The sequence below is a fragment of the Talpa europaea genome (genome assembly GCF_964194135.1).
Source record: "Talpa europaea genome assembly, chromosome: 9".
NCBI classification, from domain to species: domain Eukaryota; kingdom Metazoa; phylum Chordata; class Mammalia; order Eulipotyphla; family Talpidae; genus Talpa; species Talpa europaea.
Window position 1 is genome coordinate 102,668,077 of NC_140076.1, and position 27,827 is coordinate 102,695,903.

General features: G+C 35.4%; 1 protein-coding gene across 5 annotated transcripts in view; it reads right to left on the bottom strand.

Annotated features, from left to right (window-relative positions):
* Window positions 1-27,612, bottom strand: part of COL11A1 (collagen type XI alpha 1 chain) — a gene marked incomplete at its 3' end in the record, with an annotated part of 194,034 nt that extends 166,422 nt beyond the window's left edge. For all 5 annotated transcript variants that reach the window (XM_084242704.1, XM_084242702.1, XM_084242705.1 and 2 more), the window contains exons 1-4: window positions 27,437-27,612; window positions 10,372-10,539; window positions 6,909-7,122; window positions 3,365-3,527 (exon numbers count right to left, since the gene is read on the bottom strand). In XM_084242704.1, coding sequence (XP_084098830.1) covers window positions 3,365-3,527; window positions 6,909-7,122; window positions 10,372-10,539; window positions 27,437-27,542 — 651 coding nt within the window. In that variant the 5' untranslated portion in view covers window positions 27,543-27,612. The remainder of the gene's footprint in view (window positions 1-3,364; window positions 3,528-6,908; window positions 7,123-10,371; window positions 10,540-27,436) is intronic.
* Between the last annotated feature and the right edge of the window lie 215 nt (window positions 27,613-27,827).

Below are 27,827 nucleotides of genomic sequence, written 5' to 3' on the forward strand. Positions count from 1 at the left end.
ACAGGCATCTACCAAATAACTCAGGCATTCTACTTCAGGTTATTTAACTAAAATAGATAAAAAATGTTTGACCCAAGAAAATTTATGCATGCATGTTCATAGCTGTTTTATAGACAACAGTTTAATTCTGGAAACAATCCAGATACTCACTAACAGGATGAATGCATGAACAGATTATGGTTTAGTCAACACTGAAATATAGTTACTAACAAAAAATGAAACAAAGCAGTGATACCTAAGACAAAAGGGTTAAGTTTCAAAAGTCTCAATATGCTGAGTGGAAAAAGTCAAGATAAAAAGAGTGCATTTATATGATTCCATTAAAAAGTTCTAGAAAAGTTAAACAAACCATAGTGATAGAGAGCAAATTATTGCCAGTGGTTGTGGTAAGGAATTCATGGAATATAAAGTATGATACAAGTAGAAACTATTGAGTGTAATTGCAATGCTATTTTTGTGTTGTTGGTTTCAGAGGTGGATACATATATGAAGCCATAAGAGATCAACTTTAACTTGTAATATTAGTGTATTATACTTCATTTACTCCTAAATAAATGGTGAAAAACACCCCAAGAGCTATGAATTAAATGTATCCATACTGGGAAAGTTGAATGGATGGAGAAGCTACCTGTATGCTATTCTATTGCTCCATAGGAAAACCATGTCACCTAAAGGTCAATATTACTTTAAAAAGCATGTACCTTGGAAAACAGATGTAGTAAAAAATATATATGGCTATCACAAGGCAGCAATAAAATTCTTCACAGAATATTTGAGATGGCTATTTTTATTTTAAAGTAAGTTTTCAGGCCTGGTAGAACTACTAAAACAGGTTGCTTTTAAATATTGTTTTTCATTGATTTCTCCACCGAAAATTAAAGCCAAAATTTTTTTTCTGAGCAATTTGGAAAAAAAATCAGTAATCATTTCTACTCAATTTGCCACTATATTCCCCTCATGGTTTCAAGTAAAAGAAAAAATTTCCCTTAAAACAGATGTTCGTGAAAAGTGCAATAGATTCAGAAGAACCTTCGTTTGATAACAATGAGAGAGAGAGGGAGAGAGATTGAAATAGAGATTACAAAGGTGAGTCACAATAGCTACAACCGTTACTTAGTAAGAAATTTCTTGTTGAGAGATTCCAAGGTAATTCTTGAGAGTGAACACAAGCAACATGCTTCTTCTAATTTAGTTTTTTCACACAACATTGAAGCAAACTATCATTCTAGAAGAAACCAGTGGTGTTGATTCAAGTTCGCTTGGCCAGCAGGAAAGTATCGCTCTCTTAGACCATGTTCTGTTCACTAGGTCTGTACCAAGGCCCTGTCTCCAAGGATGCAAACTGATCTAATCCCCAGCACATATGTTGCAAATTAGCAGTAGCACAGGAAAGAATTTATTTACAAAGAGATTCAGTAGGACTTTGACTGATAAGTAGATCACTGTTAGTCATCCATATAAAAAATGTATATCATCTGAGATGCCAAAATTGTAATGTTATAAAAAAAAGAAAGCTATATATTAATACACAATTAAAGGAGCACATAATATATAAACTATAATTACATAGCAAGAATTCAAATAAGTGAATCAAGAATTTTACATAAAAAAGTTCATTTTTAAAACAAATACTAATGAAGGAGATTGCTAGTCTCATTTGATAAATGAGAAATTGAAATTTAAATATAGTAATTTCAGAGAAAAATATGATTAAGCTAGATTCTAGGATTCAAAAATTACTCCTAGATTTAGAGTATGGTTTGCATTATAAGAAAATTAATACTTATTCAAAGATCATGCTATAATCTCTGCTCCCAGTACCTCTATCTTAGGACATTTATTAAATTCCCTTGGCAATAATTGAAAACATATAGAAATATTTTACAGAAATCACCTTTAAATATTCTAAGGGTTGATATTATATCAGTCTAAGGAATTCAGGAAGTTTTACTACAGATTTTAATATGTAACATCAGGTCTAATTATTTATTTTAGAAAACAAATTAACTGTGATAGTATGAAACCACAGTTCAAAAAATCTAAATTAGACTCCTGAGAACAGGAGAATAGTATCTGGGAAAGAGGTGGAGTCTTTGTGTATCTGTGTATTTGCAGGGTGGGGGAGTAAAATATAAACAAATAAATGATATTAATTTATCCTAGAAATAAGTTCAAGTTAATTTCTCAATGTTATGAAATTTCATGAAAATGGCTAATGAATATCTACATATATTCATATCAAATATCACCTCTCAGAGCAAATAAATTTGAAAATTAAATTCACTTTTTTCTTTGCCGTATTTTTTTTATATATTCTAGCCAAACATGATGAACAAAATCTACTCTTAATTTTCCTTTTTTTAACTTTCACTGGCTCTGTTAGTTTGTACAGTAATAGACTAATACATGAAATGAAATATCTGCTGACATGGTTCTTCCCTATTGCTCATCTGTGTTCCTGGAAAACAAGGTTGTCTGTGTGACAAAAATAAATTTAGCCTGTGAAATCAATGCTCATAGTTTTATTTTAAAATAGAATTTGGCAAGACTAAGTATTAAATAATTTATTTACAATTTTAATTCATCTAATAAATAAATATTTATTACTATTTCTGTGTAATTAATGAATGATATTGGAAAACGAGTATATTAATACATTGCCTGAATCAGTTTTTCATTTAATTTAGTATGCTATAATATATTAAAACACGTTTTTATAGTCAAAGGCTTGGGTACATATTAATGGAGAATGTCAGAAAAAATAGGATGTAAAATAAATAATATGAAATTTTCACAAATGATAAGTATATTTACAATTATGCCATAGATTACATAAAACATATATAAGCATAGGAATGCAATGTTTTAGCTGACACTCTGAATTTATACTATTTTTCAATGAAAATGCATACTGTTTGTGCATACATGATTATAAAAACTTGAAGTTGATCTTTTGCAATATGATTTTTATTAATCTTGAAACAATCAGAAAGAACAAAGAAAGGTAGAAAATCTGACTTGTATATTTCTCTAAATCACCCAGAGAAGGTGAAGAAAATAATCTTTTCTCCAAGGAAATAATAAGAAGTACTAAGAGAAAGCCATTTGCCTTTTCTAGGAGAATAGCAAGCCTGTGTTCAAATCAACAAATCTCTTAAAAGTTTCCCAGGCATTCCAGTAGCCATTGTCCAGTCATTCTCTTACTGAACAATAGAAAACATCACCACTGCAGCCAAAAGGGAAGAAAATAGGTCATTCTTTAAAGTTTTTCAACTTTTCTTTATAGCATACGTGGATTGTTTCTGTTATGAACTCAGTCCACCTGATTTAAAAACATTCAGCTTAAAGATTGATTTATTTTTACCTCAAACACTTCTTCATCCAAAATCCTTGTTCCAAAAACCGTGATTCCATTGGTGTCAACAATTGCTCTCTCACTTCTGTCAAGTGGTTTTGTAGTTTTCTTCTTACAATCAACAATCATAGTCACAGTTTTCTTCTCGACGCTGATGGCTACTCGATGCCACCTAAAAAAAGCCAAATAATTCTTTTGGAAGTTTCAGAGACATTGTCACCAAAACATCATTCACATTAAGACATAATGTAAAAATGAGCTGCAATTGTTCAAGCGCAGATTCATCTATTAATCAGTAAGTCTCTGTTGATGCAGAACAGTGTTAACTACTCAAAAGGACACATGCCATGTTAGATGCCGCAGGATTGGCCGTCAGTGTTGATAAGAAAGTGCCCATCCTTTGCTTCACTTTGTGTTGTGACAAAAGCTTAATCTCCCATATTCTGATGAGGGTGTTTGATAGCAATTTCAGGTAGAATACGGGTAAATAACAGTTGCTAAGTACGTAAATGCTTTTTCCAAAGTGGAATTCCACTTTTTAGAATTCTGCTCTAGAAATCCCCTGAGGTTGATTGTAAAAAGGTATGTCTACTAATTGAATGACTGTTCCATCTGGAGCAACTGAACGTTCTTATTGTAAAGTACAATGTGTTTCTCTGCCTTTGTTCACATTTATTTCAAGGGCTTTCATTTTCTTTTTCCACTTTAATTTCAAGACAGTTGTAGATCACTATTGTGGGTGGAATCCAAGACTGAGACACAATATCTTTCCTTCTTTGCAGGGCTGGCGGAAAGTGGGAAGACTAGAAAAAAACACAGTCATCTCGTGCACACAGTGAGAGTCTCAATTCACTCTAAAGCGACTGCTTCAGCTAATTTACAGCAGTGAGGACATACCTAAGGGGGAGACATGGCCACGCCTTTGGAACACACATACTCTAATCATACTGTAAGAGGGTAGGTGTTATTAACAGTATTTGGTGCTAACAGAAACCACTAAGTGTAACTCACATGGATTTTGCAAGCCACTCTGGTTTATGTTTTTTTCCCAAATGAAAAGTGCTAAATTAATATTCCAGAAGTGTCTAGGACTAGATCCATCAAATAAAGTACCCAAAAAGTTTTAGAGCCTTCCTAAAATGTCTACTTCATGTGACTTGGCATGACTACTGATGAGAGCCAAGTATATTTCCATTTACCTCTAATCTTTGGTCTTTTCACAGCACATTCTAGTAGCATAGGTGTTTGGTTTGAATTGAGCAGAGATTTATGTAAGGGACCACTTAATACGGTGAGAACAAAATTTGTATTTATTTCTGCCAAGAAGCTAGTGTTTTAACTTAAACCATTCCGTCTATTGCAGGTTTGTGCTTTCTATCCAGAGAAAATGAAAATGATTTCAATTTGCTAAAGATTGATTCAGACTCTAAATTTGATGTTTTGTTGAATTATTTTAAACTGTGGTAATAAAGGTATGTCAAGATGATGGTATAAAGGTCATAGTCACAATACTAAATTAACATTTTGAAGTTATTTTGAAGTATTTTTTCAAGTATACTTACTACAGTCATATCCCAAAATCCCATCAATCTTATATTCAAAATATGCGCAAAATACAGTGTCTCAACTTTGTGAAAGTTATAGTCTCTGTCACCAAACTCTTACCTAACCTATCTCAATTCCACTGTGATGCAACCAGTGATGATTTTAAACTATAAATCAGATCAAGTTTAGGTCTTGCTCAAAACCAGTGTATATTCACAGTAAAAGATGGAGGTTTTTTTTCCTGCCTCAAAGTGTTTCCTGGCCCTGTCTGACCTCACTACACCTGGACTCCCTGCTCTAAAATCACACTGCTGTAATTTTATTGCTCTGAGAAAATGTCCTTCACTCTGCAAGGAATACTCTTCCTGCATATCCCAAGATGGCTCACACTCCCTCATTTCCACAACTTTGCTCAATACAGCCATCGTCAACTTCCCTAGGAGAATACACTGTACTGTACATTGTATAATTGTACACGCTAACATTCCACTCTCCATCCCTTACTCTGATTTACTTTCATGCATAGCACTGACATTACTCTTCACATTAAGGATAATAATTTCAATTATATGTGAAAATCTAGTTTTTCCTAGCCCCAAGACCCAAATATTTCTGCATAGTCCTAACAAAGACACAGAGTATGGATTTTGTTTTCCCATCACATTGCTGTTTCCTTCTTATGTACATTACCAAATGTTGTAAGTTAGACAGTTATTTTTAGATGCCTAGACTCAGCAATAAAATACCAAGCAAACTGGGCCTCCCTGGTGGCACAAGGGATTAAGACACAACCTATGAAGCTAACTGCAGCCACTTCAGCATGAGTTCGATCCCTGGCCAGGGAGCAACCCACATGGCACAGCAAACCTCTCCTGACTCACCTGCTGCTTCCCTCGGCAATGTATTTCAGTCAGTCTGCCTGTTCTGTTCCCTACTCGGTCTCTGATGAATCCTCTCCCCACCACACACCTCTGGCCTGCAACCCTGTTTTTGTATGCATAAATAAATAAATCTTTAAAAAAAAAGCAAACTTAATACATATTTATTTGTATTTTGCTGTTCCCTAAGTGTAAACTACGTTCACAACATAAAATTCAGAACTGAACGTGACTTTCAGAAGAGTGTGATACTTATAGGGGAGTCAGAATATCTGAGCTCAACCCTTCTGTGAGCACTTTCTAAAGAAATGACCTGCCTTTACCACTTTCCAAATACGTGCCCTTAGGTTTAAATTCTCTACTTAACTAAAGGTACTTAAACTCTCTGTGTCTCAGTTTTCTCATCTGTAAAATGGGTTTATTCATATTACTTTCTCATATAGTTCTGAAAAAATTAAGAGTTTACTATACATAATGTGTTTAGAATGATATATAGTACCTATCAAGTATGATATAAAGCTTCCAATGATTGTCAACATTAACATGGTAATAGGTAAGTCTAATCAGGCCATTCCTCCATTTAAAATGTCTACAATGACTTCCCATTCACTTAGCAAAGGTGCCAAAGTGCTTATAAACACCTACAATGTGTTATATGACATCCTCTTTTTCTCCACCCTCAACATGCCACTCATACTGCCACATGGTAGCCTTGATGTTGTCTGGAACAAATCAGACACAACTGGAATTAGAGATAATGTACTTACTTCCCCACACCTGGAATACTTAAGTATTAGCACATCAAGTACCTATCCCTCTTTCACATGCCACCTTCTTAGTGAAATTTTCCCTGATTTCCTTAAAAGTTCTCCCTCTATGCTATTCCTATTTTCTTTACTTCTATTTCTCTCTCTCTCTCACCCCAATATGCTATTTATTAGTATTTTTATAATATAATTGTTCATCTTTTGTGAATGCAGACTATAAATTATATGATTATTTTGTTTTGTTCATTTCTATATTGTCAGTCTTCAGAAAACGTGCATCACACTTTATAAATATTTGTTGAATGATCAAATGAAAGAATGGCTTTCAACATAGCTAAAACATTGAATTATTGTGTTACTTACTTTCCATCAGCGATGTTAACAGTTCTGAAGAGGGGATAGTCTTCTGGGGCAGGCTTTCCAGTGTGGTCTTCAAACAGGAAAACAGGTGATCTCCCGACCTCAACACCAATTTGCTGAATACCATGCTCATTATATATAGATAAAAGGAAAGACTGAATTCCTTTTTTGGGTTTTACTGTAAATAATATTGAAAAATCTTCTGGAAAAGTTCCTCCTGAGAAGAAAGAGACAAAGAGTCATAAATTCCAAATGTCCATGTAATTCCTGGATTACCCTACTATTTTTCAACTTTATACGTGGATTATGTGCCTTAATACGCCACCTTAGTTCAAACAGTAATTACAACAGTAGTTACACAGGTTTAAAAACAAATGGGGAGGGAACCACTATTAAACTTTCTGTGCAAGAGTGGTCAAAGCTATATTCAAACTTTAAAGTTAATCATTTAAAGCACAATGATTATATAATATTGAAGTTCAGAAACCAGATCATGGTGCCAATAAAATATCAAACCCAATAGTAAATACGTAAGTACCAATTTTGGTACAAGAGTTGTATTTTCTCTCTTAGTCCAATTTTCAAAGCAACATTACAAAGACAAGTATACATAGGTACTCTTGTCACTGCTTCAAATGATTAGTCTCTGACACCCTTTACTTTTATGCATTGTAGTTTCATATAAAAGCTATGTCATTAAAAAATTGGAATGTTTCCCAATTTAAAAATAAGCAATCACAATAATCTAAAAAGATTACAATCTTTAAGGTATAACCTTTAAAAATAAATAATTTAGCTAAAAAAAATATCATGACTTGATGTTGAAATTTTCACTATACCCTAAGCAACACACCACCTTAGATTCTTCTCTATTAGATATTAATCAAAGTTCATAACACCTGAGTATATCAAAGAGAATTTACTGTGTAGTGCAACAACACACATGTGCTACATATTGTGTGAAACTGGGATTTAAATGGTACCCTTACTCGGTGGTTATGAAAAAACGATCAGATCACACAAAATTTCTACGTAGTATTTGTCCACAGCAGAATTTTTAAAGAGGGCAGATAAAATTTGCAAATTACCACTAATATTCAGTGGACAGGTACAAAGTTCTCAGATATTAATATTATAGGTCTCAAATGTGGCATTTGGAAGACTGATATCTTTATTCTACAGGAAGATTATGATGACTATCTGGTAACCCTTCAACCCCACCCCAAAGTTAAAGCTTAATTTGGTCATTAGAAACAAAAAGTTCCTATAAGTCTTCCCATAATGGTAGACAAAATATGTCAAATATTATTTTAAAGTTCTATTTATTTCATAGAGAATAATATCCACATATTAACTGTTTGGATTTTTTAAAAGGTGAATGTGTCATGGTCATTTTTATTGTCATTCTGTATTATATTACAGAAAGCTCTACCCTCCAGAAGGCATGATTTTAATTATCTGTGTAAGGAAGAAATGAGGTCTCTATCATAGGCATCTATTTCACTCTGTAATACTTATTGTTAGAATCATAAGGCTAACAACAATATTGTGAGAGTGAAAAATAACTTAAATATAAATGAAGTCTATTAACTGATGAAGAAGGAGCTCCTAGAAGCAAATCATGCACTATAATTTTCCTTAAACAATAGAAATGATTGAATTAATCAAATCAATTATTTACGACAATGAAAGTCAGAAAAAGTGACCCAGATATGTTGAAACAAATTATTAAAGTTATGAACTAACTCTTGAGTATTTCCCAAGATTTTCCATTAACCTATTTTCTGTTTTTCTCTCTTGAAAATTCCTATCCCTTTTCTATTTCTGTATTAAAGTACAGATAAATAGAAAAATGACTTAGTTTTTTATTATTCAAAATTTTTAATTGATTTTAAAATCATTTAATATGGATTTAAAAAATAATATTTAATTTAAAATGGACGTAATAACCACCTTAATTTTCTTTTTTTTAGGGTCATAAAATTGTGCATTAACATTCTTCATATTTGTACTTTGTTGGTTTACTCTGTCGCAAATGATTGCAAAACAGGAAATACTTTGGAAGAACCAATGGATGATCAAAAATAAATGTGTTTTCAAAATAGTTAAAATCTCTCTCCATAAAAATCGTATTATCTTGTTTGTAATTTTAATACCTTGATTTTATTTTTTCTATTAGAAAACAGCTTTATGTGAAAATAGAGAACTCTTAGTCTTTCTGGTAGAGGCAGTATAGTACAATATAAAGAATTTAAATAATGAATTATTTCTCAGAATCTCCCAAAGTCACAAAATGGAACAATTATTAACATCAAAAACACTGTCCTTGCAGCATATGAGATCTGTATTAAATCTTTGTAATTTGTACAACTATGTAATTTGAACAACTCAGAGACCCTTAATGACCTAGTTTCTTCTTCTGTGAAATGATGAGGGCCTTAACTTAGTAAAGTTGTAAATAATCCACGTAAGCGCTACAACAATCAATCAATCACCTGTAATGAGTTACCTGTTTAGAAAATGTGTTACTCAAACATTGCCATTTCCCCACTCAACCCACTTTCCCTATATTATCATGATTTCTAGGTAATTAGTGCTGTTAGTTCAATTAGTGCATTTAGGGGAAGAAAAATTATTCATCAAATACTTTTCAGTACCATTCTGAAAATCTTCCAAATAAAGACAGAAAATCTCTAGTCTCAGGTCTTCCAATAAATGTGTTAGGTGATTCCATTTGAGATAAGAATATAATTCCAAAATAATGCACAACGATTGATTTTATAATAATACAGAAAAAGGATTTCAATATAACTTTATATTCATTTTAGAAAAACATGCACGCTTAAATTTGCATGCCTATTAAAGCAACACAGACATTAATGTTAAAATTGCCAAATTCTGGCCCTCCTGGTGGCGCAAGGAGTGGAGACGCAACCTATGAAGCTGTCTGCAGCCGCTACAGCACCAGTTCTATCCCCAGCCAGGGAGCTACCCACTTGGTGCAGCAGACCTCTCGTGACTCACTGCTGCTCCCCTCAGCAGTGTATTTCAGTCAGACTGGCTGTTCTGTTCCCCACTCTCTCTGGTGAATCCTCTTGCCTCCCCATACCTCTAGCCTATACCCCAATCTCATATGCATAAATAAATCTTTAAAAAAATTGCCACATTCCCCCAATAAATAAATTCTACTAAATTGAATGCAAAAGTAAGTTAGATGTCTTCAAGTGTTATCAATTTGTAATAAAATAATGAATTATTATATATTCAAATAAACATGCCTGTGAAAGTGCTGAATTAAGATCAGCAAATCATATCTTCAGTTATTTTCATTAAGTCACCTTAGTCATCACAGTGTATTGGTGTCTGACAGATGATGAATTATATTTCTGTCCAATTGTGGTGCATTACATCACATGATAAAAGAAATAATAGTAAGTGGCAGCACATAATAATAAAATGAGCATACCTGGAAATAGTTGTTTCGTTGGGGCACTGAGTTGTGCTAGCTTTGAAACTCTGTAAGCAGTATCAGAACCTTTTGAATTCTTTCTGTTGGTACAAAAGCCTGTTGTTTTTGATATTCCTTCTGGAGAATTGTGAAAATCCAGAGCTTTTAGTACATCAACTGGAGCAGCTGAAAAACAACAACAACAAAAAAAATTCAATTAAATAAAAAAACTACTAGAGAAAGGGGTATTTTAAACAGAGTAGTTTATTGTTTCACTTTTCTTTTTTTTTTAATTTCTTTTTAATTGAGGTAATATTAGGATACCCCATGAGGTACTGACACTGTGGTACACCCATCACCATATCCACCACAGCCCACCACATTGTCCATTGTGCTTTCTTCCGTTTGTTCTTACTCTTCCCTCTGCCACTCTGGATGCTTCAGTTCAAGAGTCAGCATTCAAAAGTTGGTTTCTAAATTTGTCTTTATCTGACCCTTAGTTTGGTTTCTCCACATTCCACAGAGTAGTGATGCTATACCCTATTTATCCTTCTCCGTCTGGCTTATTTCACTTAGCATTAACCCTTCCAGGTCCATCCATGTCGTTGCAAATGGCATGAGTTTATGCTTTTTTGGGTCGTTAGTAATATTCCACTGTGTATATATACCGCATCTTCTTGATCAGCTCCTCTGTTTGGGGCTTTTAGGTTATTTCCATAATTTGGGTATTGTAAATAACACTGCAATGAACACTTTCAAATTAGTGTCTTTGACTTTTTTTTGGTAGATGCTTAGGAGCAGAGTTACTGGGTCCTATGGCAGATACATTTGCTTTCCATAAAGGCTGGAACCTTATGGAAGGTCTTCATTCTCACCAGCAATGTAGGGGAGTTCTCTTTTCTCTGCATCCTTCCTCATCACTTGTTGCTTTTGGTCTGGGGCATTTTCCCCTGTGTGAGATGCTATTGCATTGTGGTCTTGGCTTGCATTTCCCTGATGATAATGAGTATTTTTTCATGTGCCTGTTTTCAGTCTGTCTATCTTCTTTGGAGAAATGTCTGTTTAGTTCTTCTGCCCATCTTATTTTCATCTTTCACTAGCATTTGGGTGGAGGTTTAAGGAGTGGGGCAGGAAGTAGAATACAAATCATAACATTCTCAAATATATATCTCAAATCAGGAATGAAATCATGGAAAAGCAAAATAGAAGTTTTGCTTGTTTTATACACACACACACACGGGTGAATGTGTGTGTGTATATTTAGAATCTAATTTAACCTATGTATGAATTTTAACATTCTGATGCATTCAATTACAATTCATAAAATCTAAATCATATCAAGTAATGGCATCATTTGAAATTAAGTGAAAGCCAGCATCTGTCCAGGCATCAGCTCTTACACATCTTACAGATCATTATGCTCTGTGCAGATGAAAGAATTGAAAATCAGAGAGCAAACTAAGGATACTCCAAAAGCAGGTTCAAATACCAGCTGTAGATTTCTTTCAAAGTAGTGTTTTTCTGTTCTTAGGGTAGATATGTAGGAATGTACAAAACACTAATTGAAAATAAGTATAGACATTTCCTCTTCACCACCCACATAGTGCTTATAACCTAGAAATAAAAACCTTATCAATAAAAAGCTTAAAGCATAAATATACTAAAATTATCTTGAGCCAGTTATTTAATTTCTGGTGTTTTTATATCCTTTAGATTAAACTCAACCTATGTTTCAGGTTATAAAATATTCTGAAGGAGGTGGTTTCTAAAAGTGACAGCATCTTCTCTGCTTATTTTATCTTATCTTGGTCTGAAGCTATTAGCAAAAGTATATCTGAATAGGGCAAAGGCTCAGGGGTAAAGCACAAACACAGCTATGAAAACCATACTTCTCTGAAGAAGAATAAAAAATAAAGTGGAATTCAACTTTGTTTGCCTCCAGGTTATCTTTTAACAGTGTGACCTTGTCCAAAAAGCATAGATTTTGTCACATGTGTTCCCTCTTTCTTACAAGCTAGTTAAAATATGCATCCCCTCTAAGGATTTAAAATAAGTGGACTACTGTTAAAGCATTCCAAAGTTCTCTGTACACACACATGATGTGATATATTAATATCATCCTTCAAAAAAGGGTGATATATTAATTCACCCTTCAAAAAAACTTTATAAAGGAAAATATAATTAAGATTTCAATTATAAACATAAAAGTCATAACAAGTTAAAAATGCAAAATTCAGTTCATCAAGTCTTAAAATTTGTTCCTTTCAAGTAAGCAAAATAACAAATTACCCACTCTGAAACTGTGCTATTATTTGATCTCATAATCTTACATTTATCAAATTCTCATGACATGGTTTTTATTGTTTTATATACATACATATAAACAACAACATCGGGGGAATGATTGTTCATATTTTATTAACTGACCTACAACATTTTAAAGATTAAAAACAATAATTTATTGTGATCACAGCTTTAGATACTTAAAACAGTGAAAATTCCATATTCACAGCAATTCTTGTATGTGCTTACTATTTCAATTCATTGATGTTGTCAGTATTGATGGCACAGGTCATAACTAGCATTTCAGATGTATCAAATTCAGCACAGTATTTTGTTCAATAATACTTTTTTGCCTGTGACTGTACACCTAAAGATTTATGAATTGGGAGAACAGGATGGCAGAGCTCAGTGCACTCCCAACAGTCATCTATTTTCCATGGCTTTTCTCATCAATCTGCCCCCCATAGTTTGAATGTGCTTCCAAAACTCCATGCATCATGTCGATTTACCATTTAAATTCCTTCAGAGAGACTCACTGACTTCTACATAGTATCCCCAAACACTGCATATAAAATCTTAATAAGCTGGATACATCCAATTATTCTGTTTCACCCTACTGCATCTCCATGCTTTTCCCTCATTGCTCCTATTTCCTCATCCAGTGCTCTAGTCATACCGATTCCCCAAGACTCACCATGTCTCTCCCCTGCCTCTGGGCCTTTATAAATCTCCCTTCCCAGTCTGAAATAATTACCTCCAATCACCTAAAGAATAATCAGGGGCCTCTCAGCACTATGAAGCTGTCTGCAGCCACTGTAGCACGAGTTTGATCCCCAGCCAGGGAGCTAACCCACATGGAGCAGACCTCTCCTGTTTCGCCCGCTGCTCCCCTCAGAAGTGTATTTCAGTGGATCTGCCTATTCTGCTCCCCACTCTGTCTCTGGTGAATCCCTCACCTCCTGCACCTTTGGCCTGTACCCCAGTTCTTGTACGCATAAATAAATAAATCTTTTAAAAAAAGAATAATTAAGATCTAACACACTGAAACCCCCTCCAGAAAACTCTATCTCCCAAAACTGGATTAGATATGCTCGTCTCTATCATAGCACTTTGTCACACTTGGCTTTAATTATTTATCCATACTTGACTTTTTTCACCAAATGAGAAGAGAATAGGTACACCCACACACACACACACACACACACACACACACACACACAGAACCCACAGAGATGACATTAAATATCGGTGGAATATGAAACATAAATATGTGATAACATACAGAAGCAACGTCCCTCTGAAGTCTATAGGGCTCTCTTACCTTGAAACAAAATCAAACTTTGATAACCTAAGATGATTTTTCTATTATGTCCACCAATCTCTTCAACACCCCCATTCAATCTTACCAGCCCATACCAGGGCTTTTAATCTTTTTTCTTATTGCTTCAGTGCCCACAAGGATCACTCATATATAGCATCTCACAAAGCTTTGACTGTTTCCTCTCTAATTCCTCCTCTAAATGTCTTCATACACTACTGTGACCAGTAAGTAGTAACAGGAGACATTATATAGTGAAGTCATATTTGTTCTGTTAGCACATCACCTTGGGCACTCAGGAACCCCAAACTGTTAAGAGGTGCACACTCTGAAAGGGATTAAACCATCTGTACGCACAAAGGCAAAGGAAACAGGTTCTTAGTGTGATTTTTTGATAGACTTAGTGTACATAGAGAGAAAGAGAAGAAAGAATTTCAAAGAATAGTTTCCCAGGAAAACTGCCCAAATTACCCATAGTCATGCGGGCGAACGCCCAGCCAAACAGAATTGACCCGAAGTGGGCCAGTGTATGTCTTAATTATAGTTATGACTTCCCTGTCACAGATGATTCGTAACATTTAATTTCTCCCTCTCCCCCCAAGCTTGTAATTTATTGCTCGTCTGCCTCCCCTGATAGATCGTGAACCCTTCTGATAGTGACGTCAGCACTACTTAGGTTCACTGTAAATTCTCTTGGCGTCGAGACTAACACATATTAAGCAATCAATAAGTGAATGAGTAAATGAATGAGTGAGAAACTACATCCTGCCTGAGAGTTGAAACTTCTTTTCCTAATAAGGAAAAGGCAGGGCAGGGAAAGTGACCTTTAACAACAGCACCCTAAAGAGTTTCCTAAGACTGGTTGACTCTGTTGTTTTCTAGTAGACATTTACTTTGTGAGCCACCTATTTTGTACTTATATCATAGGTCATACACAAAATGTATCATCACAGAAAGAAATAAAAATAAAGTAAACCAGAAAAATATATAAACCGTCTTCCACCTAGTCATGAAATTCTTTGCTGCTCTTAGATGACTATCAAAAAACAGGGGTGTGGGGGTGCCTGTATGTGGTAGTGGAAAGCAGGACTGACGAAAGAAGAAATGAGAGAAAAATGACTATTCTTATAATTTAATTATTACCAATAGCCTGCTACATATTAAAATCAAAATAATTCTTAATAAGGAATCTAAAATGTAGGCACTGACAAATGAATAGACAATTTTAATCATTCCATTTCTGTAGTTGAAACTGCCTAACTCCCATGCCAAGTTCAGCATTTATTATCTGTATGACTTTCAGGGTAAATACTTAACGCTTCTAAGACCTATTTCCTTAAATAACCTCAATTTCAGAATTAAATTAGATAAATAATTTTAGTCTTCAAGGATAGTATCTAATACATAGAAAGCTCTCAATCAATAAAATTAATATTCCAAAACTGCTGCTCTCAAAAAATGTCTCCCTTTCTGAACATCTCTCATCATTCCAGGGAATACCACCCACGATTCTTGTTATAATTCCCTTGATTCCTATTTTCCATTTCCTCTGACTACCTCAGAAAATCTCTGTACAATACAGCAGAAAACCGATGTCCTCTAAAGGTTCATTAGATACTGCCCATGAAATTTATGTAATGTTTAGTGCTCTCTCCAGCACATTCCAATGGTATTCTAAGTAAATACAATCCCACAGGTGGTTCTTGAAATTTAGAAAATTTAAGTACCCAAATCAATCTCAAATCTGTTTTTATGTTAAATGTACCATTACTATATGGAAACTCAATTGATATCATCACCCCACTGTTATACATCTTTTATATTTACATTCTACTGTTGACTGTTCAATTCTGAATTATCTTGAGGCTGAGAAAAGTCCATAAAACATGTGATCTTACAGATTACATTGATTAGGAACAATAAATGAATTTGCATTTGATTATCAACACGTGAAAACATTTCTTTGACCGTATTTACTCTGTACTTGCTTTCTAGACCTTAAGCTGGGACCATCCTCCATGTGTTTTCTAGGTTACCATAAGTCCTACATTACTGCTTTGTCAATGTAGCAAAGTACAGGGTCTCATTACCATTCTTACACACTTAGGATCTTTTAAAATAAAATGTGCATGATGTCTACTAAATAAGTAAAATACTTCACTGCCTGGAATTTGTCATATGAATATGTTTAAATATGCAAAACAAATGAAAAAGTAAGGAAAGTACTTGGGCAAATCTGGCATAGAAAGTGCCCAAATAATTTAAAGGAATATTTGTATTTTAGAATGATCAAATACTACATTTTATATAAAACCTTAATATAGAATTTTAATCTTTAATTTGAATAGATCATTATTTTTATACATAACACGAATTTGATTAGTACTATAGAGAAAAATAAATCGGTAAATAATTATGGCGTGGGCTAAGGAATCGAAGATCTTAATATCAAATAAGAAAGAAAATAAAGGCTTCAGTAAGAAAGTGATTTTGCCAAGACTGGAAAGTCATAATAAGAGATTTCTCTATCTTGATATTTTTATAGAATAACATTTATCAATGTTAGAATAACATTCAAAGCAAAAGGAATAGCGTGAGCAAACAACCTGACATAGGAGTTGGTCCAACATGTTGGAAAGAAATTCAGGAAGAAAAATAGGCTTTCAGCAAAGGAAATAAAAAGGGTGTAAATTATGAGGCCAGAGAAGTAAAGGCAAGAGCATGCTGAAGGTAGATTGTGTAGGTCCTGTTGGATCTGCAAAAAGTTTGGAACCTACTGGAAGGTTAAGTGGGAAGGAGAACATGAACCAACTAACTCTTTAGATCATTGCCACTGCTACATTGAGAACAGACCCTGGGGACACTGGATTAGACCCAGTGAGCAGAGAAGAAGCAACTGTGATTGACACAGACAATATTGTTAATTTTGTTATGTTGGACTGAGAGATGTGCTATGTCAGATTCTGCATACATTCTGATGACAGTGCTGACAGGAATTGTTGATAGGTTAGATGCAGGATATGAGAGAAGGAATCAAAACTAAGGTTTGCAGCTTGAATGTCATGACTGCTTATGTTGTCAATAACTGAGATGATGCTATAATTTCAGTAATAAAAACACATAAGTTAGAAAAGTTAGGTTTCTTCTTTCTTTTATAACAGATTTTATAGTTATGTGCAAATACTTGTTTGATGTACTCCTTTAAGAAATAGAAGGATCATTAAAGTATGTTTTAAGTCTATAAAGTCCATAATTGTTTCAATAAAGACTGAGATGTACTAATTTTCATGGAAGATCCCAGGTAACTTCAGTAGGTTACCTGACACTGGGGTCAGGTAACCTACTGAAGTTACCTGGGATGCATGGCAAACCATGCATCTTTCAGTTATGGTGTCCCAATGCCCTATGACCCCAGTGTTCTGGTTACTGGAGGATCCAATGGTTGCAATCGAGGGCCACCTAGTATGAACAGATATGCAAGTATGCACTGACCCAGTCTACTTAGCAATGTCCCTGTAATTTTTCATTAGTCACATGTTTCTATGCTGTGCAGAAAAATATATCCATATGTTCTTGTGTTATGTGACCCCTCACCACCCCACTAGCTCCAGCATTCCCTTAGCTACTCCATTAGAATGGAGATTGGCGTACTATCATTGTGGCCACAGAACTCAAACCAGACAGCCATATATTTTCTTGTGTTATGAAACAACCTCACTTTTGAACTTTCTCATATCATAAAGACTTATATGAACTGAAAGTTGCAGTTATGACAACTCTAAGGATGTCAAAAACAAGAACCATTGACAGTTTGATATTTGAAAAGTATGGTATTTCTGATTTACAAGTGGCCAATCCTATTAAAATAGTGTATTATAAAACTAAAATTAAATTTGGAATACAGCATTTGATTTTAATGTTAGAGCAATAATCACAGGTATTTATATACTATATACTATAGGGGAATTAAGAGAAAACATTATCATATCTTAATGAATTTATCTGCTTAAATCAGTTTTTACAAAACCACAGCTATTTGGCAATGATGTATTTATCGGATGATTTGCACATAGCAGAGAAATTGACTTTTGGAACCTTGTTATAATGCTGGGCACATTCTCATGTTTGTGTATATTTATGTCTTTTTATAGAAGGTTTGTAAAACCTTTGGCTGTGCATCAAACTATCTGTGAATATTTACAAAGCACCTATGCCTTTATAACTTGTATGTGGAATCCAAAAGAAGTCAGTATCATAAAACAGAGGTTAAAATATTGGAATACAGCATACTAGGGGAGAGGGTTAGGATGAATGTTGCTTCAGGGTACGAACTTGAAATGAGCAGTAAATAAACCCTAGAGATGTAAAGCAAAGTATAGTGGCCATAGAGACAATATTATGATCATCTTTATCAAACTTGTTAAATGAACATTTAATTATTCAATAACTAAAAAAGAAATGACAATTACATAAAGTGATAGAGGTGCCAATTGTCGTTTCTTTTTTATCTTATACCAACAATAGTTTTAGAGGCAATAAAGTCAGAGTAGCTTTGAATATTTGGAGGAATCATTGCAGAGAATATACCAAACTGTTTTCCAGACGAAGAAAGCAAGAGAGAAACCCAAACTCTACTTTCAGAGAGCAATGAAAGAGAAGAAACAGGGGACACAATTACTCTTAACATGGTATTAGAAGGTCATGTCACACCACTCTAAGTTAACTAGAGTCTAATTTTCTCCCAGTTTTCCAAAGTAAGAAGATAATTAGTAATCTAAATAGTGAACACATTATATACCATGTGTCCTGACATCTTGGTACATATTGGATGCAAAAAATAAAATTAACGCCCCAGAGAAAGACTAACGTATAAATGGACATTTTTTTATATAATGATTTTTGGCAAACCATGCATCTTTCAGTTATGGTGTCCCAGTTGATTGCATTCCAAAGAGTTCTAATAAAACAGAACTGACACTTTTATACTGAAGGAAAACGTATAGTCCTGTAGTTCAATTCCCCAAATTTGAACAAGACCTGTTATTTCTTTCAATGAACGCTAATTATTGGGTTGTCGGAAAAGTCATGATGTATTTTTTCTATGCAAAAATGTATTGTGACTTTTCCAACAACCCAACAAAACCAGCAGAACTCTATAATTGTCCTTGTTACTTACTGAAAGGACACCACCCCCAATTTGAACCTTTAACACCAATGGATAAAGTTGTCAAAGTAGCATTTGAAGACTTCCAGCAACTGCACTTTGGATTCCCACCATCATTAGGGGTTAGGTTTGTCCATAAAATGGTAGGAATGATATGACTTCTACTAATGAACTTCAAAGCAGGCTGAAGAGCTACCTGAATCATACCAACTTTTGCCAGATCTCTGTATTTCTCCATGGTGGCAATCAAGCCATTTACACAAATGATATGATGTTTATAGTGGTAAAACAACCTAATTTGTGCACTATTGTGAGCTCCCAGGACAACATCTCATCAGTCAGGGAAAATTATAAAAGCATTAAAAGATACAACAAAGTAAACATGGACACGTGATCAAAAACAAATCCTCTCATGCTAGATTGTCTGCGTCCAAACCCTATGTGATCTTAGGCACAATAATTAACTTCTCTGTTTTTCAGTTTCCTCATGGGTAAAATGGAGATTTCAATATTAGTTTACTTTCAGGGTGACTGTAGGAATGAAACAAGATTCTGTTTGGAAAGTGCTTACAATAGAATCTGGTACATAATAAGGATGCATTCTGTTTTAGTTCTTACTATTACATCTGCCTGGAAATATGAACTAAGTCTTGAAGCCAAAGAAGGTGTTTACTAGATGGATGAGAAGAGAACAGATATTCCAGGAAAAGTGAATATGTCAAAGAGATGAGAATGTGGGCAAGAAGTTTAGTGTGACTAGAGTGCAGTGTGAGCTGGATGGGGTTGGAGTTATTAGGAACCTGGACATACCAAGGGGCTACATCCTACAGGGCACCTCACATCATGCTAAGCCCTTTGGACAATACCAGTGAAATATTTTGAAGCTCATCAGTGTTTAAAAAGAAGAAAGAAGAAAGAGGGTCTCCCTGGTGGTGCAAGGGGTTAAGTCTCAGCTCTGTGAAGCTATCTTCAGCCACAGTGGGAGTTCAATCCCCAGCCAGGCAGCTGACTCAAATGGTACAGCAGACCGCTCCTGTCTCATCTGCTACTCCCCTCAGCAGTGTATTTCAGTAGATCCACCAGTTCTGCTCCCCACTCTGCTTCTGATGAATTCTCTCATTCTCCACACCTCTGGCCTGCACCCCAGTTCTTATATACATGAATAAATAAAATAAATCTTTAAAAAAAAGAAGAAGAGGGCCTCCCTGGTGGCGCAGCGGTTGAGCGCTGGGTTGCGAAGCTGCCCGCAGCCTCTGCAGCGCCGGTTCGATTCCCGGCTGCTCCCCGGCCACCAGAGGAGGGTCCCACATGGCGCGCAGACCTCTCCTGCCGCCCGCTGCTCCCCTCAGCAGTGTACTTCGGTCCTTCTGCCTGCTCTGCTCCCTGCTCTGGCTCTGGTGAATTCTCTCACCCTCCCGCGCTTCTGACTGTACCCAGTGCATGTATAAACGAAACAAACGAACAAACAAATAAATAAATAAAAAAAAAACATGCCTCTATAAAAAAAAAAAAGAAAAAAAAAAGTTCAAAAAAAAAAAAAAGAAGAAGAAGAAAGATAACAAGTAGTAAGTTGTGCTCCACTAGTCAGACTCTCTAAAAAAAGAAAAGTCAAGAACACTTCTGTACTATCTCAGGATCCTCTTTCTCTGCAGAGCTACCTAAAAGCACAAAGCACAAACGTGCACTAAAGCTTTTTATTAGTTCCATCAGGAATTGCAAGCACTGTTCTTTCTAGCAGTCATTCTTTTGGGAAGTTGTATGTGAAAATCTTACTAAGGAAGGAAAGTTCCTTGTGCAGTGTAAAGTTTGGTTTTTTAAGCCCGGATGTCAGTTTACCAGTCAGACAGAGGAAGGAAGCTACAGTTGACACTCTATTCGCTAAGTCTATGAATAGGGACCTTCATTTGCCAGTACAGTACAGGGCCATTCAAGAGCAATTAAATTTGGTTAAAATAAGAAAGAAATGCTTTTTAAGGAAAAAAAGGTTTGAGGGGATTGCAAAAGTTGATTGTGCCAAAGCACTTTTACACAGGTTAGTTTTAGTTCTCAATTGTCAAGTCGTATTTAAGCTGGTCACTTACTCTGAAATATGATAACCTTTCTTTTCTCTGAGCTCTTTCTCTTAAATTAATAGCACTGTCTCTAATTCCATGCGCAGCAAGCAAAGAGTTTATTTTACCAGATAACAGTAGAGGTCTGGTGATCAGCCAATGTCTAAAGAACCACTAGCCAACTCAGTAGTAGGCCAAAGACTGCAACTGATAAATAGATATTACTTAGTAAATCATGTTAAAATTGACTTTCATCGGCACTGTGAGCTAGGATTATCGATGTGGAGTTCTGACACAACTCAAAGTAGGAAAACAAAACCGACTTACCTATGAGAATAAAATCATACCGGGGTTTCGACAGAAGAAGAAATAATTATTTAGACATATTATTATATAAAAGGTGGTTTAAAATGGGAAAAATAGACTGAATAAAACTGAAAATAAATTACAAGAAAAAAATCCAAATTGAAGGAAATCATTAGATTACACTGGAATTTGCATTGAAAATTGACTTTTCAATGAGAGAATTTATGGAAGACTAAAACTTTTTGTAGCATCTATATATAACATCTTTTCTTTTTGCTAAGGAACAAAACATCAATGGTTAAAAAAAAAAAAGCCCTGGTCTCTCCCTACTTCCAGCCCAGGTCACATTTCTCCAGTATTAAATGAGGGAAGTGGAGGAGTAAAAGCAGAAATGCAGATCAGCTCTCAGCCTCACTCTGCAGCCTGCCATTAATTCCTAATGATTACACCAACTGCCCTTAATTATTTCTCCAAAGGGAGGAAGCAAAGAATGGCATATTTGGGATACAATAGAATTCTGGCTTTTAAATACCTAAATAATCACTAAAAAATTATACAAAATGATGGGGATAGCTCAGTATTTGTAAAATCCCACGCTTAAATAAAGTGTTAGATTTAATCATGAGATAAATATTTGCTTTCACAGTATCTTTTTCAGAATCCTAAAGACATGAAGTTGTTTTGTTTTTTTTTTCCCCTAAAGACAGAACTCTTCCTTTGCTAGAAATACTAAATCACTCCCGAAGATTGGACTTTTAGAAATAAAGGTAGAGGGGTAAAATAGGTCTTTCTTCCCTTTTCAAAAGTCCACATGTGGTGATAAAATTTATCATAGTTGTTGGCAATAAAATGGTCATGGTAGTCAATTAAGAGTAAGCACTTCCCTAAAATCACCTGCCTATTTCTCAGGTAGAAGGTGTCTATGTAGTTACAGCTACTTTGAAAATCTAAAAGAAGCAGCACTTTAATCAGAATATGCATGGATAAATGCTTTCCAAAGTTGTCCACATTTTTGGAAATAGATTATCTGACCCATATCAAATAATAATATATTTGCGATCTAGTGTATTAGTAAAAGTCATATAATTATATGTAATATATAATCATCTAATCAATCTAGTCAACTTGAAAAGCACAGAAATGTGACATTATTTGCAATAAATATATAATTTTCTTAGCTTTTTGAAAATTCAGTTTTTGTCTGGTCCTCTATTAGCAATTTTAGAGAGGATAAAAATCTGTGTTCTTAATATAGCTACAAGTATATACTTAATACAGTATACAGTATATTTCAGTGACTATTAAGCTTTCTTCTCTAATACAGATTATTTTCTAGAACCACATACTTAGGAATATTAACAAAATAAATTATCAAAAATTACCTTTCTTCAAATTTAGGGAATTGAAGTATGCATTATAATTCTATTTCTTTTCCAATTTTCTTTGAAGGCATTTTCACCTAATCCATTTTCTCACTAATCTAAATACTAGCACACATTTAAATTATATCAGGCTATTCCACAAAGTCTCAGAGTACTATCACTTAATGATATTTTAACACTACTACAAGGTTTCACTCTACTCATTTGAGAAGATCTTGAATATTAAAAGGGGATTTTTATGCTTGTATGGGAGTATAACAACTTCTCTGTGCCTTAATTTAATTACCTTATTAGGATGGTGAAAAGGTAAAACAGAAAAGTGATTTGTATAATTTTTATCTGTAGCATTCCTTTTTTCAAAATCTCATATGAACACCTTTCTTCCTTTCAAAGATTCCAGTTTTTAATTATAAACTCTCAACCACCTTGATTTGAGTCCATGTGTTACCACTAGTCAGTGCTTTAAAAAATTAACCAGGATAAAAGGAATTTGTTTCAGAATAGAAGCAAAGGTTTAGAAAAGAGAGGTGACTTCTTAGTTTTTCTGGGTCAGATAAATCTGAAAAGGAGCACAAGTTTGCCCTGATGTGTTTTAGGGATAACTTATCTTGAATAATATAGTCCTTCTATTTTAGTTACAAATGGAGGAAAACATGGAAACTAAAAGTTTAATTAAAAATAAGTTTTAAGCAATCATAAAATATACACATTTCTCATTTGTAATTTCATAATTTTGTTTAAAACTATGGACTGTCTCTTAGGGAGTAATTTTTACAAAGTCATCTGTCTGCTAGAATTAATTATGAAATTTACTATCACTTAGATTAAAAACTTAATTTCGAAACTAATAGATAATCATGTGAAAGTGTCTGTATTAACTGAATACACACATACACCTAAAATTGATATTATCTGTATAAAACATGCAGGAAGATGTTTCTCCTCCGATACCTATTTTAGTTCCCTATTTTGGATGTTGCCATATTTATTAATAAAAAAAGGACAGAGAAATACAATATTAATCATCTTAGCAAAAACCACACTTGTCAGAAGCATAACAAGTATGCTTGTGAGTAAGCAACTAATTTCTGATTAAGTAACCAAATGGACAAGCTCCTTAAAAAGGTGGATTTAGCACATACTCTGGAAGCGAGCACCATTTCACCTGCTGATCCCGGGCACTCAAAACAATACTCTAGCAGGGCTCACTAACAATTTTGTCAGGCTTAGAAAGTTCCGCATAAAATTAGTCAACTTTTTGCAAGACATAATATTGGTTTCACCACCAACAGTTGAGTGCCATTTTAGTGAAAAAATGTCAATTAATATTACTTTTTAGTACAAAATTGTAGCTATTACTTAAAACTCCTAAGCCATCTCTGCTAACACACAGTATAGCCACTGTAGATTCTAGGTAAATCTCAGGGACTAATTGACAAAGAAATCCATAAATTCCTGAGATAAATCATTTATGTTAAACATAAACAAACATGAAAATTAAATTGAAGATAATACAAATGAGTATATTATAAAATAATGCCACTTTATACTAAATCATAATAAATTATAAAATTTTCAAATAAGATTTCTAAGTTATAGAGTTTGGATTTGTAAAGAAAATTAATATGACTGCATAAGCTCATAAATTTTCTTTTAACCCATTCATTCCAAAAACTTTTCTCTGTTAGGTTAGATGTTTCAGCATTATAGCTATACTTTCTTTGGAATTCAATTTTATTAGGAGTCAGAACTTTTTAAGGCTTTAATATTTTTAATCAAAGAAATAAAAATTTTAGATGAAAACAGGGTCTATCTTAAATTATCTTTGGCTTTAGCAAGCAAATCACACCACTGCATTTCAGTGAAATCAATAAATTACAGTATGATGCTAGTATGTAGTACCTTTTTTAGAACTCAGAATAAAATCCTATACATTATTCAATTGCAAATCTAAAGGCTAATATGAGAATTGGATGATGGATTTTTTTTCCTTTTATTATGATTCTGGCCATTGTTTCCTTTTAAAGATCAGTATACTATTACTTCCCTTTTTTGAAATTTATTAAGTGATGAGAATGTTTACAAGAGCAGGTTGAAGTAAATAAGTTGCCTCCCACTTAGTACTTAGTGCCTAGCGAAAGGTGAAACAAATACCGTATAGTACAATATGAATAGCTAAGCAATCAGAAAATTCTCAAGATAGTGGATAAGCTATGACAAACAGAAATAACATATTAGCCTTAAATTTTGTTGTTTCACACATTATTTAGCTTTATAACAATAGGGAAGTTACTTTTTCCACACTGATCTGATGCACTACTGAAATGTTTGTTTAAAATGTTTCAAGTATGTAACTAGATGGAAAAAAAATAAAATTATGCATTGCAAGCATAGACATCCCATCTTTCTGAAAGATTCAGGGCTTTAAGGCAGGTCCAATGTGGCAAAGAAATATAAATACCTGCAGAGAAATAATCCCTGAACATCTTCAGAGGTGCCTCTTTGGAGTTTATATTTCATCTGTCTCCATTGAAGATAGTCTTAGTTTTTATATATTTTTAAATAAATAGCTGCCATCGTGATACTCTTGTCTACATGTGTGACAAGCTGGCAAAAAAAAAAAAAAAAAGGTCTATCTGTTCTTCCTTGTGTGTTCCTTCCCAGTATTACTGTAGTTAGAAGGATTTTAAGAGGCCTCATTTAGGAAGACAGATGCTTGAATTCCAAATAATAAATAAAACCAGCAGAGGGCAGAACTGCTGACAGAACTGACCAATCCAGCTGGTGACCAGGTACCAGAGGTAAAACACAAACTTTAAATGGATTTCATGTTCAAAGACTGTGCCATTTATTTCTGAAAAGTAGAAAGGAATGACTCAATAGAATTCATTATAGCATAATTCATTTCAAAATTCAAAGGCAATTCAAATAAGGATCTGACTTGTCACCAGGGTGTCACACAGATGAAAAATCCAGCACTGCCTGCGGCTCAGCCAGGTGAACACCACTAACTGTGAGGAAGAAATAGAGACCTGTTCTCAGAGTTTGGCCTCCGGGAGAGCTAACTCCCAGTAGGGAGAACTCAGATCTTGGCATCTACCATTGGCCAGACTCAGGTTTCTGCTAAAACCTGAGCATTTGGGTTGACAATTTCTTTCTCCCTCAGCCAATCCCCTCCACCCTGCTTCACGTTCCCCACTTTTCTGTGCATGCCTGACAAAGCTTGCTTTTTCACCCCAGACTGCACTGTACTCTCTCAACTCCAAAGGCGATCGGCTGCCATTCCTGTCTAGGCACCTAACGGACTGCTCCAGCCAGATGCCTTTGCAGGAAGGGCGGGGAGGAGAAGGGAGGAGTAGAAGAGGAGTGAAGTCGCTCTCCCTCCTCCGGTACTGACAGGGCTGCAGACTTCCCAGCAGGTCTAGTCATTGAATATTTGGTGGTGCCACGTAGGAACTTTTCCTCCCACCCCACCCCACGCCCCTTCCCCTTCCCTCCCAATCCCTATTACTCCACCCCCCATCCCATTTGCTTGGAGAGTTTCATCATTCTGCAAAAGAACTGCACGTCCAACCTGCAAGAAGGTGGGGGGGGGCGTATGATTGGGAGGAGGGGATTGAAATTCAGGGAAAAGTGTTTGTGTCCTAAATGCGTCCCTGACAATTTTCTCCACTTAAAATCTTTTCAAAATAACACACACACACACACACACACACACACACACACACACAGAGCTCTCAGTCTTCTAGATTCAGCCTCCTGCTTGCTTTCATAGCCCTAAAAGTTAAACTGCCTGCTTCTCACTTTGTTCCAAAGAACTTTACCAAGGTTCATTTCATACACTTTCTCTATATTTTCTCCTCGGTTCACTCTTAAAAAGATATTTCTGGGCCACCCTGGTGGCACAAGGGGTTAAGCACAGCACTATGAAGCAATCCACAGACTGCAGCACGAGTTCGATCCTGCGGCCGGCTGGCCGGGGAGCTACCCACATGGCACAGCAGACCTCTCCTATCTCACCCGCTGCTCCCCTCAACAGTGTTTCAGTCAGTCTGCCTGTTCTGCTCCCCACTCTGTCTCTGGTGAATCCTCTCGCCCCCCCCCCCCCGCATCTCTGGCCTGTACCCCAGTTCTTAAATAAATAAATCTTAAAAAAAAAAAAAAGAAAAGGTATTTCCATTACTCAAAATCTGAAGAAACCAGATGTGTTCAAAGGGCAGCCTAAGGACTGTTTCTCCAACAAAAGCTTTGCACAACTGCCCTTGTGTTCAAGGTAATATTTTTCCCCTTTTCAAAGACTCTGGAAAGTGGTGACCGGCATTTCAGCAGCCTCTGTGCCTGACAGATCTTTTTTCCTGCTACCACCTCTCCCATGACTGTCCCGCCTACATCCATCTCCCTCTCTGGTCTTCACTTTCAACCTGGTGGCACTCACAATCTGGATTTTATTTAGGAGAATTACATGGGGACTTGCTGGGGGAGGTAGGGGGTGGAGAGGGTGCCGGGCAGTGGGAGGGGTACAGAATGAGGGAAACCTCCAAGGCCATCTCCCACCTCCCCAAATCCGTTTTTCTCTTACCTCCTCTGACCTCTCTAGCCTGGAAGAGGAAAGTCAACGCGAGGGTCGTTACGGTGAAATCCCAGAGCCACCGTTTCGTTTTCCACCTAGAGGACCAGCGCTCCATCTCTGAACCCCGCAACTCACAACTGTGCACTCAACCCACGGAACTGCGGTTGCAGACCAACTTCTTCCCTTCACGGTCTCGTAAGGGGCGCTCGCTACACAGCCATTGGGGAGGGAGAGGTGGCCAAGTCAAAGGGCTTTTTCTTTTCAATTTGATGCTTTGCTTCCTTCCTCGTCTCTCGCCCCCTTCTCGCCCTCTGGGCTGGCCCCGCGCCGGGACCCTCCGATCCGTGCTCTGAGGGGCCCTGCTTTCAGACTGAAGGCAGATGAGGGGCTTCAACCAAAA